A 14,312-nucleotide genomic window follows, 5' to 3' on the forward strand; every position below is an offset into this window, starting at 1 on the left:
TAATGCAATCTCCGCCCCGCCCCAGGTTTAAGCAACTCTCTTGTCTCAGCTTCCCTAGTAGCTCAGACTACGAGTGCGCACCACCATGCCCAGCTAACTTTTTTTTAGTAGAGATGGGTTTTCGTCATGTTGGTCAGGTTGTTCTTCAACTCCTGACCTCAGGTGATCCACCCACTTTGGCCTCCCAAAGTGCTGGGATTACAGGCGTGAGCCATGGCACCTGGCAACAATAGTAAACACTTTAAAAGTCCCCTTAATCCAGCCACCAAAGGCCCATCCCTAAGATCTCTTCTTGGACAATCCTATTCTTTTAATAGGCACAATGATCATTTTCATTATCTCGGCACTTAGGGCAGAGAAAACAACTTATATGGATAAATTGTGGTCAAATATTTTAAAAAGGAAAACTACTTGCGAGTGCAAAAAGTCATCCAGTAGAAATGACCTTGCTTTGAATAAACTTAGACCTCTAATGAATTTAAAGAGACCCAATTTACAGCATACAAGGAATTTCAACATTGTTTTTAAAGAAAGCATAATAATGTTCTTTCAATATTTGATAAAGTCAGATACTGGGACAGGTTCATATACAACAAAACTCTGCAAGTCACAATTGACAAATTTCATTTTTTTTTTTTTTTCCTGAGATGGAGCCTCACTCTGTTACCCAGGTTGGAGTGCAGTGTTGCAACCTCCACCTACCAGGTTCAAGTGATTTTCCCCACTCAGCCTCCCAGTAGCTGGGACTACAGGTGTGTGCCACCACGCCCGGCTAAATTTTGTATTTTTAGTAGAGATGAGATTTTGCCATGTTGGACAGGCTGGTCTTGAACTCCTGACCTCAGGGGATCCACCCACCTCAGTCTTCCAAAGTGCTGGGATTACAGGTGTGAACCACCATGGCTGGCCAAATTTCATTTTTTAAAAAGGTAACAGGCTTTCAAATTGTAAGCAGCCCAAAGTCTACCTTCCTTCAACTACAAATGAATATATCCACTTCAAATAAAATATGCCAGTTTGTATGATGTTAGTAACTTATAATTGTAAATGCCTTTATACATCAACTATCTCAAATAGGATCTAGACACTGTAATACTCTATTGAAAAAGCTATTTTGGAAAAGTAAAGCTATGAAAAAGAGTTCAAAACACTTTGGGAGGATCTAGTAACAGAGAGATAGTATAAGATCAATTTTAGGCTGGGCACAGTGGCTCACGCCTATAATCCCAGCACTTTGGGAGGCTGGCTGAGGTGGGCGGATCACCTGAGGTCAGGAGTTTGAGACCAGCCTGGCCAACATGGTGAAACCCTGTCTCTACTAAACATATAAAAATTAGTCGGGTGTGGTGGGCAACTATAATCCCAGCTACTTGTGGGATCTGAGGCAGGAGAATCGCTTGAATCCGGGAGGCGGAGGTTGCAGTGAGCTGAGATCGAGCCACTGCACTCCAGCTTGGGTGACAGAGTAAGACACCGTATGAAAAAAGAAAAAACAAATCAGTATTATTGGTTTTTAAGTTGTTACCTTTTAAAACATTCATAGGACATGTGGAAAATTAGCTTAGAAAGGTACATTTTTGTTCTTAGTGGCTTTGCACACATGCATTGATTTATTTCAACCACATAAGTAAATTAGGGAAGGTCATCAAACTTCAACAAAAACAAAACATGTTTCAACGTACCTTTTCCTTTTCTTTTTTTTTGAGACAGGGTCTTACTCTGTCACCCAGGTTGGAGTGCAGTGGTGTAATCATGGCTCACTGCAGCCTCAACTTCCTGGGCTCAAGCAATCATTCCACCTTGACTTCCCAAGGAGCTGGGACTACAAGGCCCCCCAACCACACCCAACATTTTTGTATTTTTTGTAGAGATGGGGTTCTGCTATATTGCCCAGGCTGGTCTTGAACTCCTAGGCTGAAGCGATCTGCCTGCTTTGGCCTCCCAAAGTGCTGGGATTACAGGTGTGAGCCATCGCACCTGGCCCTCAACATACCTCTTTACCACTGTAAACCACCATTTCTTATGTTCAAAATTCAAATAATTATACCACTTATGAGCAACTGATGCTCATCTTTATGAAATATGTCTTGACTACAATTTTGCAAAGGGAAGGAAAGCTTGATAACACTGATGGTGGATGGATGAGTGAGAAATTTTCAGTTCTATGCAAAACTGTGATTATTATAAACTAGCCCAACTCATGAAGCAGCATTTTCTGTCACATGCTCCTGCTTTTGTATTCTTCATAGTGCTTACACTGTATTTCTAATCATCTACATTTGTTTGTTACCTGTTTTTTTCCTTTCCCATGGTAAAATACAAGCCCCAGAAGAAAAAGGAATTTGTCTTATTAATGTAGCCTCAGATTCCACAAGGGTGCAGATAAATGGTGAGGGTTCAATGTATAGATATACAGTTGTCATTAAGAATGAAAAGCATAATCCTTGCTAGGAATTTCCATTTAAGTGCTTCTTTTCAGTCCTTGTATTTGATAAGGTCCCTAGGGTCCATCTATTTCACTTTTCCATTTCCCTTAATGTATGATTCCCCAGAGTTCTAGTCTCAGTTTTCTTTCATTTACCTGTGCTTTATCTCTTGGTAATAGTAATCTTTGTTAAATATCAACTATCACATCCAGGTGAATGACTCCTAAATTGATACCTCTCTTGTCACACTGGTTGCTAGACTTTTCTATCTGGACATGCTCTTTTTTCATCTCAAGCTCAGTTATGTCCAAACCCAAATTTTATATTACTATCCCAAGCTTCCCATCCTTCCCATCTCTTTTCTTCTACTTAGGTTAGCAGCACCATGCTTATGGTTACCATAAGTACTCTCTCCTCTTTTCCTCTACCACTCTACTCTTCCCTCTGGAGACACCAATATCCACAATTCTCTAATGTTTCTGGGACAGGCACATGTCAAAATCACTGCCATGACACCACTTTAAATTTTTACTCAAACTTGTGGCTGGACTACTTAAGTGTTTATATTTCTAGTTACTTCCCTCTCTTTCCATCCTATACATAATTGCCCTGAACTACTCAAATGTACTCAAAAACTTTTTTTTTTTGAGACGGAGTCTTGCTCTGTCGCCCAGGCTGGAGTGCAGTAGCATGATCTCAGCTCACTGCAACCTCCGTCTCCCAGGTTCAAGTGATTCTACTGCCTCAGTCTTCCAAGTAGCTGGGATTACATAGGCGTGTGCCACCACACCCAGTTAATTTTTGTGTTTTTTTTTCCTTTTTTTTTTTGAGACAGAGTTTCACTCGTTGCCCAGGCTGGAATGCAATGGTGCGATCTCAGCTCACCGCAACCTCTGCCTCCTGGGTTCAAGCGATTCTCCCGCCTCAGCCTCCCGAGTAGCTGGGATTACAGGCATGCACCACCATGCCAGGATAATTTTGTATTTTTAGTAGAGACGGGGTTTCTCCATGTTGGTCAGGCTGGTCTCGAACTCCCAACCTCAGGTGATTCCACTGCCTCAGCCTCCCAGCCCTTATAATCTACTTTTAACCTACATACCCTATTATGCAAACAAAATATTTTTTCATTTTCTAAACACAGCTTGTCCTCCTTTCAGAATGCTTGTTTCTTAACCTCTCCCAGATGGAATTCTACTTATGAAAGCTCAGTTCCAATGTCACTTCCCCATTTAAACATTTTCACCTTCCTTATACTCTTAGAAAATAGTCTGAACTTCTCTTTGCTCTTTTACTTCACACTGTGTTATACATTATCATTATTTTTGTATCTGTCTTCTCTCCTTGCCTACAAGCTCTTTGAAGACAGGAAACTTATATTGGTCAACATTGAATCCATTACTGTATGCCAGTATCTTGTACAAGCAGGTGCCCAATGTATGTATTTTTAACTTGAGCGATTAAACTACAACTGAAATTTCCTATAATACTAACTGATAAAAAGCAGGACTCAATAAATGGTAGTATTTATCTTGGTATTTATACAATGTGGGTCAGCAACAGAAATACCAAGGGCAAAAGAGCTTGTTATAAATATGACATAATTTCAAATCAGTTTTATGGCATAACCTTTGAGAATAATCATATGGTGAGGGTTCACTATTTCTGGGAATTAGTGTTGATGTACTAAGCTGTCCATATCACACTGTTAGGTAGGCATGGGCTTTTGAGGGTAGAAATGGACTACCAATCCCGATTTTCCTTGAAAACTCTGTCCTTACACTTAAAACAATCCCTAACCATGTCAACAACTGGTGAAAGCTCCTTTATATCAAGGAAAGAAAGTAATAGTTTAGAGTCATATAAGAGCACTATCTTTTTTTTTTTTTTTTTTAGACGGAGTTTTGCTCTGCCGCCCAGGCTGGAGGGCAGTGGCCGGCTCTCAGCTCACTGCAAGCTCCGCCTCCCGGGTTCACGCCATTCTCCTGTCTCAGCCTCCCGAGTAGCTGGGACTACAGGCGCCCGCCTCGTCGCCCGGCTAGTTTTTTGTATTTTTTAGTAGAGACGGGGTTTCACCGTATTAGCCAGGATGGTCTCGATCTCCTGACCTCGTGATCCGCCCGTCTCGGCCTCCCAAAGTGCTGAGATTACAGGCTTGAGCCACCGCGCCCGGCATGAGCGCTATCTTTAAATGACTTAGTGAAATGCCCCAATGCTGTATGTAAAATTGGTATAAACTAAAATCACTGTCTAAATGGGAGAAGCAGCACCAAAAACATATCAAGTATAAAAATAAGTCATTTCTGGTATTTTTTCCAAAAGCAGTTTCTCCATTTGTACAATAAAAGCCAACTTTTCCACTCATCCATCACAGTCACTGGTTCTACTTTGTCAGTTAAAGTGATGACAGACAGAATCGTTATCAATACTTTTCCTAAATTTACAGATAGCCCTGTAAGTTACAAGCCTTTTTTAAAAATCACTTTTACTTTCATAAAAAGAATGTGTATGGTGGGAGAGGAGGAGCAATACATTTGAAAAGTATGATAACACAGCCTATTGGATCACAGGTCATTTCACTAAGCTTTGTATCTGAGAGTTTATTTTATTACCAAATCACAAACAAATCATACTTATTCTATAGAAATTGTGCTACTTTAAAAGTTCTAAACACAGGCTTTATTTGGCAGAGTATTCTAAATCAGGAATATGTTTCTTTTCATACTTCCTGGCCTTAAAAGAACTCCTACACTGATGTTTGAAGGTAAGAATAAAAAGAAGAAAAAAAATCAGTTACTTAAAAAAATGGGGGTAAAGAGTGATTTAGAGTCTAGAGTCTAAACAAAGTAAGCACTCATTCTGCATGCAGTCCATGGTCCTCATACTGTTAAATGACCAATAATGAGTAACTCCCAATACCTTCTGCCAGGCTTAAACGGTAATATGCCTCATTTTACTCCAACAAATGAGACTCCTCCTCCTATCAGTCATGGTCTATTCCAATCAGCAGGGTGCCAATAAGCCAGAGGCTAATGAAAAGGGCTTTAGACAAAAAAGAAACAATGGACTGCTACCAAGCCCAACCCCGGAACTGTGAGCCCAATTTTTTAAACACTACAGTGCACATTTCAGTTAATCTTTATTATGCTAATGTTATTGAGTCTAAGGAACAAAGAAAGTTATTTCATGAATTACTTTTAAACATCAACTTCCCTGAATTTTCTTTTCTTTTGTTAGAGACTACTGACCATTTATCCAGATTAATACACATACATACACACATACACACACACACACTCTCTCTCTCACTTTTTCCCTTGCTCTGAGGTAGAAATCAAAACATAAATTATCACAAAGAAGTCTGATATAATCAACAAAGTTAAACAGTCTTCTTGTTTGATCTCCTCTAAATTAAAGACCAAGTGTTTTGATATGGTATTAGGCACTGAAATAAACCAGATGTTTCTTCCTCTATATAACTCTCCACGGGCACAATCTTAAAGGGTTATTGTCTGGCAAACGTTCAGGGAAACACATTAGAAATGGCACGAATACCCAGATTTTCCTTTCCTTCTATCTACCCTAGTTTTTCTTTCTTTCTTTCTTTCTTTCTTTTTTTTTTTTTTATCTAAACTAATGCATAATCCACAGGGCTTTGGGAACTTTGTGTAAATACTTTCATGTACATTTCTCTTTCTTGCTATCCTGAGATTAAGACCACAATTATCCAGGCTTAAACCTAAAATAAAGGAACCTTTGCAAATGCATTATCTGGCCTTACATGTTTAATCACACAGTATTCTGTGTGCTCTTTAATACCTAAACTGAAGAACAAAGGTTGTACCCTCTGATGTTTCACTATATGAAAGATCTTTTAAGACATATATCACACAATTGGGGAAATAGAATTACTTTTTAATGACGATAGGATAGTGTTCTCCATCTAAAACCAGATGCTATATTAAAAGCATCACATTCTAAAGAACTTAAAATTTCAAAATAGTCAGAGTCACCTTTTCAAAAGATCTATAATACCTGACATAAAGTTATGATATGCATGTCAGACTCTCAAATGTAATCCTCATTAAGTTCCTTCTCCTCATCTCTTCTAATCCTTCCTATCCCCACATAATGTAATGTTTTTCTTTTTCAGTACATTCTGAGTGCACTAAACATATATTAAAGTGAATGTGCATCTGTAAGGAAAGCTGGAAAAAGAATGTATTTGGGGAGGTGTCCGGCTGGGAAGTGGGGAAGCAGATGGATTGAAGGAAGGGATTTGAAATGTGCAGACTATGGCATGCAGTGATGGAGCAGATGGAATGCATCACCGTCAGCTATGACAGAAATGATTTATGGAATGACCTGGCTGCTCCTGCCTAGTAACAACACAGGATGACATAGCTGAGTTTCCATGACAACCAAAGCCCACCCACTAACTAGATTAAACATTTCTTCACTGGATTCCATTCACAGTGATTTTGGGTTTTCTTTTCCAAATGCCATTTTGGTTTGGCTAGTATGCTGTTTATAATACGGGAAGATACTCAAGGATGTGAAGGGTAACAAAATGAACTTGAAGGGCCACTGAGAACATCACAATTTCTTGCCTGCCTATATGCCAAGGTTCTCTGATAGAAGCTTTTTTTTTAATAAAATAAACAAACGACCTTTGAGAAAAAAAGCCCCCAAAACGCAGCTTGCATTTTAAAAAATTATTTAGCACTGAAAGTTCAAATGTTATTTGTCCTGTTACATGTGAAATATCAGTTACTAGATTCTTCCAGAATCAGGAGAAGGAATATGGCAAGCCAATCAAATACCTGGGGACCTCTCAGACTTAGTATAGAATAAAATTTTCTTCCTAAATAGGTCATTTTCATCAGGTGACAGTAAGTTGAGAAAAGGGTGAGATAATTTTCTTTCATTCTCATCAACACACTGTAAGAAAATTACCATAGCACTGCACTTTCTGGATGTATGGAGCAGTGGTTAGGAGCAGAGTCTGAAGCGGGTCTGATCAGGGTTCTAATATATATGGGCTTTATCCATGCTAGCTTATGATTCCCCTAGGGCAAGCTGCTTAATCTTTCTGAGCTCAAGTTACTTAACCTTTTAAACCGTAGTTTCTCATCTGTAACGTGGGGATAACAATGCCAACCTTACAGGGCTTTGAGGATTAAATGAAACAGGGCATGTAAATGCTTAGTATAGGGCCTAGCACCTAGTAAGCATTCAAATTATAGCTGATAAATTTTGTGGGTTTTGTTATTATCATTACTATTATTATTATATGATCCAAGACAGAATTCAACAAACATTCACTGAGCTCCATTTTGTGTGTGCTTCATCTCTACTATGTAGTAGATGAGTCTGACTTGGCTTCATTTGCCAAGAAGCTAGTATTCAGCTGTAGAGAAAAATTTATTTACAGAAACAATATACAAAGAGGTTTATTTCCTTAAATATTCAACAGTTGCTTCCTACTACTCAGGTATTAAAAGTGCTCTGCCTTCTCCATGAAGGCAACGAATGTATCTGCAAGTTAATTGCACTTCATAGAAAATAAAAGACAATTCTGTGGGAATTATAAGAGGCATACTGCTCAGAAAACAAGAAGAAAAAAAATCATCTAAAGTGAAATTTTAGGAAGTGCAAAGCACAAGTACCCCTTTTAATAATTAGATTTGAATCTGTTGTAGATTTACTGAAAATGCTCTCCCTTCTAGTTTTGGCATTCTGAAAGAAGAGATTTTAATGTTTTAAGAATCAGATATTAAAATATAATCACTGCTTTGTCATTAATGTTCTGATGTGATGTATGTGAACTAGTTGCTCAAGAAAATATTATCGGAGTCCTTCAAATCAGTTTTACTCATTTTAGCATGATTCTTCAATGAATCTCGCTTTTTTGCGGAGAAGGCTCTCATTTCCTATCCCTTGAGTAAATTAGGTGCAGTTGACCTTAAAAAAAAAAAATACAGTACATAAAATGCTTTTGATCTTGGAAAAGCTCCTTATAAAGGCACTTCATTCTCTGGATCAGAATACTGAGTTATCTTTCGTGGTTCCACTTGACTTATATTAATGGGCCACTTACTAACTATGTATTTAAAAGAAATAGATTTAATGATTATTCTTGGCAGTTCGTGCTTGAGATGACTTCTTTTTCCCCTTCCCAGCATTTGTTGTACCATAGGCATAGCATTTAAGGGCACATATCAATACAAACTGAGAATAACTCTAAATGTGTAATGAAATTGATTCTGTTACATCTACACTCTTTAGATACTTATCACCTACAAAATCTAATCACTGTATTCAGCAGTGTAAAATTCATTCAGTAGAATGTGTAAAATCAATACTCACAGATGCCAAAGCCTTTCCAAGTGCATCACCTGTCTGTGAGCTTCCAGCAGCATTCCCTCTGGTTCCTGGATATTTCATAGAGAAACAAATCAAGAATTTTACCAGCAAATATATTTTAGCACTCTGCCATTATTTCAAGGGTGTTCTCTATTGTCATCTCACATCCGTTACAATAAACTAGGAAATACTCTGCATGTGTTGTACTTATTAATAAAGATGAGTTCTTTACCAGTCTCTATACTGATGAAAATAAAAAAGCTTCTTGTCTTCCTGTCTTTCACTTTTAAATTCAACACCAAAAAATATACTGAAAGAGGGGCCAAGGCCAGGTGCGGTGGCTCATGCCTGTAATCCCAGCACTTTGGGAGGCTGAGGCAGGCAGATCTCTTGAGCCCGGGAGTTCAAGGCCAGCCTGAGAAATATGGAGAAACCCCACCTCTGCTAAAAATGGAAAATTAGCTGGGCGTGGTGGTGTGTACCTGTAGTCCCAGCTACTTGGGAAGCTGAAGCTGGGGGATCACCTGAGCCTGGGGGCGGAGGTTGTAGCCACAGAGTGAGATAGCTGAGAGAGTGAGACCCTGTCTCAACAACAACAACAACAACAACAACAAGGCCACGTGTGGTGAGTCATGTCTATAATGCTAGCATTTTGGAAGGCCAAGGCAGAAGGATCACTAGAGGCCAAGAGTCTGAGACCAGCCCTGGCCATATAATAAGACTCTGTCTAAACAAAAAGTACAAAAAAATTAGCTGAGTATGGTGGTACATGCCTGTAGTCCCAGCTACTGGGGAGGCTAAGGCAGGAGGATCACCTCCTCAACCTTGGAGATTGAGGCTGCAGTGAGTCATGATTGTGCCAGTGCACTCCAGCCTGGGTGATAAAGAGAGACTCTGTCTCAAACAAACAAACATATACACATACACACACACACACATATAAATATATATATACATATATAAATATATATACACCCATATATATAAATATATATACACATATAAAAATACATAAACACACATATATATAAATAAAAAAATATATAAAAAGATATGGGGGTCACTGAAAATCCCCAAACTAGGTTTTAGGAAGTTTTGCCAACTCATAAAGCTCACCTAGAATGCTATCTGATCCATTGATGGGGGGAGTGTGTGAGGCAGCAACATAAGGTGAACTGCTGGTACTGCCGCGATGAAAGCTGGACATTGGTGGAAGACTCGTGTTTATGTCTGTTGGTGAAACTGAATGTGGAGGATAACTCTAGATGGAAAGAGATACGATCTATTAAATATATTTTCTGAATAATATTTACATATAATGGACAACTGTAACAGGTCAAAAAGAGCATTTATAAATTAGCAGCTAAAGAGTGCTACTTATAGTCATTTATTTTTTTAAATGGCATGGTAAATGCCGTAAGCCTTGAAGTACTTCAAACTTCAGAAGTTTTGGCAGAATCAGATTTTACACTTCGAATCCAAAATGAAACACAAGCGAGGACAAAGTGTTGCTGTACCCTAGTCATGTGTTATAGCCTACCAAGCGGTCATGTGAATGAAGGTTGCCATAACTACTGGATTGAGACATGTGGGAAGTGGAGGTCCCCAGAATTCCACCAAAACCAGGCTGGCTCATCCCATTTGATGAACTCCAAAGGTCAGAAGAATTGTGGGTCCCATCTAAGACAAAAGAGAAATACAAAATTTTCCTTAGCTAAAGTTTTCTTGTATTTTGATGTTGCTTATAAAATTCAAGGGGTACCCTCCAGATATTTTTCCTCCCTTTTCCAACCTAGTCTTCTACCCACTTTTCTTCCCTCTGAACTGTAAAATTACCATTTAAAAAGGAGAAATTAACATTTTAGTTAGGGAAAAAAGTAATCTAATCTTTAATAGGCAGGCCATTATAAAAATCTTCAGAAGATCTAAATCGTATCAAGGAAGATAATAAAAATTCCAAATTTGGAAATAGGCTAGATTTATTTTTAGTTAAGTGGTATACTCACAAATACACAGAAAGTTATTAATCCATAACATGCAATATGCATAATATCAAACATTTTGAAACTGTGGAATAAAGAAGTTTCTCTAAGAGTAAAACTAAGTAATTGATAATTACCACATTATAGTTAGCTTTCAAATGAAATGTGTCAGCAATGACTTCACTCAACAATATAAAGTCAAGGAACCATTTATGTAGTAATTTATTGCTCCCATATATTTGCTTCCCATAGTACAAAACCACAGGAGACCAAATAAAAATGATTTGCTAGACATGAAGTAAAGGAAATGCAACACTTTTTCTCTCTTAACAAGTCTTACTCTGTTCTATGATATTCACTCTTTCTTTATATTGGTAGTTCTAGGCATGATATGAATCCATAAATGAAGCAAGAAACTAGAGTTAACAACTTTCATACGTTTAAATTCTAAAATGAGCAAGAACAGCTCTATTTTTTTTCAATTTAAGACCTTTATAAATTCAATCAACAGCACTCCAACGGTTTGCTAGATAATTCAATTAAATTGCAGTCAGTAATAAACAGCACTGGAAAATTATAAAGCTAAATTTTAATTTCCTTCAGCCAAAAAAACACTTAGATAAGGCCTGAATATAGGTATTCTCTTTCCTAATACTTTAAAATACTGGCTGATATACAGATGACTGCAGTAGTATTTGGCAGTTGTTTGGTAGTACTTACCTTGCATAAAGAAAGTGCTAGCGAACATACTGGTTGGTGGCTTAGGAGATGGATAACTAGGAGATTCACGGTTGAAATCATCTGAATTTGGGGATGGTGCATATACCTTAAAATTAAATGGTACATTTAATTAAAATGTAAATGACTATCATATTACTTATGTAAAATGAGTTCTATATTCTGTAAGGGGCTTAAAAGGCCTATCTAATTTTACAAAGGGCTACCACAAATGAAAAGAATATTGTCTTAAATCCACATAAATAATGTCAAACTTAATTACCATCCACATTTTTTTTTTTTTAAAAACTGGTTATTAGAGAAAAATACAACTCTAAATATCTCTGTAATGCATCTTAGTATGACAGTTACAACAAGTGACTGAATAAGCACTGAACTGGCTTACCAAACACAAACCTCACATAGGCTCATGATTCAAAATCTGATGGAGCAAACAAATGTCCTTTGAATACAGCATAACATAAAACCTGGGTTCATAAAATTCATTCTTTTCAGTGTTACAAGATTCACCAAATAAAATCAAAATGAGTTTGATTAAACGTTGCTATCTTTGTTATAATTAGAAGATAACTACCAAAGGCACAACACTTCTTAACTTGGTAGAGTTAGCAACTTCCTTAACTTGGTAGAGTTAGCAAATAAATTAAAAACACATTTCTAGTACACGTTCAAGTCTGGCAAAGCTTTAAGAAAAATCTCATTTAATTTATTAGAGCAGTATTAATTTCCTTTGATAAACCCTTGCTTTAGATAAGCAAACTGTGAACATTTTGAATTAGCAAATGGCCAACATTTGCATTCCTCTGGAAAACTAAATGGGCACCCAAATAACCTTAATGATCAAAATGTGATCACACTATTCTCTTAACTACTGAAACAAAGGTGGAAAACAAATAATATCTAAAGTGATACACAGTCTACAAAAGTCAACCAGAAGTCAGGAGGAAGAGAAAGCTAAGCTATTGTGAGCAGTGAATGAAATAAACTAATTTTGTTTTAGTTTGAAGTGATACATCCATTAAATTCAACAAAATAAAAATTTTAAATGTTGATTGAAATAGAATAACATTAAAATTATGGAAGCATCTATTTTAAAAATCATATATCAATTTGTTTGCATAAGCATAGAAAATTTCTAGAATTACACACAAGAAACCTGACAGTGGTTACATTGTTAGACTGCGAATTGGGAAGGAGGACTTTTACTTTATGTTCTTCTACATAATTTGATATTTTACCCCAACCATATATTTCTATAGACTAATAACAGAAAAAGAGTTAAGGAAGCACACCAAGATTAAAATGGGATCCCAACTTTTTATTTACATAAACTGTCAATTAGATTAATTTATTCTTTCTTGGAGGTATTAACTGTAAAGACCCCTTGCAAATTACCCTAATCTTCCCAAGACTCAATTCCCTCTTTTATAAAATGGTGTTAACGCTGCTTGCATGAGGAGATTGATGGGCAGATCAGATGAGATTATATATAAAATGTTTAGCACAGTGCCTTGTACAAAGTATGCAGGCAATAAGTATTAGCTAACAGTATCATCTTTCATTCTAATAGGAGCAGTTATGTTGCTAAATATTACCTGTTCAATACTCAAATGCTGTTCCTTACAGTTTTTGTCTAACGTGAGCCTAGTTATATACACAGTTTATTCTAAATAAAAGGTAATTTTTACTTTTCGTGCTGGTCCTGATAATGCTAGCACAGGTAATTTTTTTTTTTTTAATGGACTGGCATTCAGGTTTGTTTCCTACCTTTCACATCCCAGAGAAAAAAACATGCATCTGTGGTACCTGAGAAGTCTTGGAAAAGATACAGTATATTCCTAAGAATTATCTAGAAGGATCCCCTAGTTTGAGGAATATGGCAGATAAAATGGTTTGTTCATCACACATATTAAACATACTTTTCTGGTTTAAAAGTATTTCACAAATGATTGTGTTGAAATAAAATAACGGACTATATACAAATGTGTCTGCAATGTATTGTACAGCCTGATAGGCAGATAAGGTTTTCAGGAAAGGAACTTTGGACTGTTTTCTTTTAATCAAGTTTCATCTTTTAAACTTAGCCTTAGCTAGAAGTCCTCGTGTCCCCTTTCTATATAGATTTCCTCAAGCCAAGCTAAAACCACGAACAACAACAAAATAGAATAAATCCATAGAACTATCCAGAAAATACAATGAGAATCAAATTTAGAAGACAGCACCCGAATATATGCTTTTTATCACAAATGTGCACTTACTATATACACCATCCTTGATATGTATGGATGAAATATAAAATTCTCTAATTCTATCTAGGTTATAGACTGAAACAGTATGTAAGACTCTCATACTTGACAATTATGAAAACACTCCAGTTTTGATGTGTCATTTTACACAAAAATGCACATAATTTGTCAGTTTAAATTTTTACATAATTTATCAATTTATATTTCTTTATCCTTATTCTCATTCAATTCACTGTATTCCACACATTAATATACTTACATTTTTAAAATTTGAAGATGCTTACAATTACAAAAGGAAGTAAAAGGATAAACTTTACTGATTTATAAATTGCTGCTAAATAAAAGAGAATATGTTGATCAGATAATGGTTTATTGACGGTTGTCATGGAAAGCAAGAAAACTAAGAAAAACCACACAAAGCACAGACTTGCCTTCCCTTACTCAAAAAGTTTGAAGTTGTATGGAGAAAACGGCACATTTTAGAGGTAAAGTTTGTTTTAATGCTATATCTTTCAAACAGATTTTGAAAACAATGGACTTTTAAAGGACAGACCTTG

At 36.8% G+C, this 14,312-nt stretch overlaps 1 protein-coding gene across 10 annotated transcripts in view; it reads right to left on the bottom strand.

Annotated features, from left to right (window-relative positions):
• The window catches only part of TCF12 (transcription factor 12), a 397,916-nt gene that overhangs the window by 47,657 nt on the left and 335,947 nt on the right, over window positions 1-14,312 (bottom strand). For all 10 annotated transcript variants that reach the window (XM_017896545.1, XM_017896551.1, XM_017896526.1 and 7 more), the window contains 4 exons: window positions 11,492-11,597; window positions 10,330-10,469; window positions 9,906-10,050; window positions 8,793-8,857 (listed from right to left, as the gene is read on the bottom strand). In XM_017896545.1, the coding sequence (XP_017752034.1) occupies window positions 8,793-8,857; window positions 9,906-10,050; window positions 10,330-10,469; window positions 11,492-11,597 (456 nt within the window). The remainder of the gene's footprint in view (window positions 1-8,792; window positions 8,858-9,905; window positions 10,051-10,329; window positions 10,470-11,491; window positions 11,598-14,312) is intronic.

The sequence above is a fragment of the Rhinopithecus bieti genome, unplaced genomic scaffold, assembly GCF_001698545.2.
Source record: "Rhinopithecus bieti isolate Rb0 unplaced genomic scaffold, ASM169854v2 scaffold_947, whole genome shotgun sequence".
Classification (NCBI taxonomy): domain Eukaryota; kingdom Metazoa; phylum Chordata; class Mammalia; order Primates; family Cercopithecidae; genus Rhinopithecus; species Rhinopithecus bieti.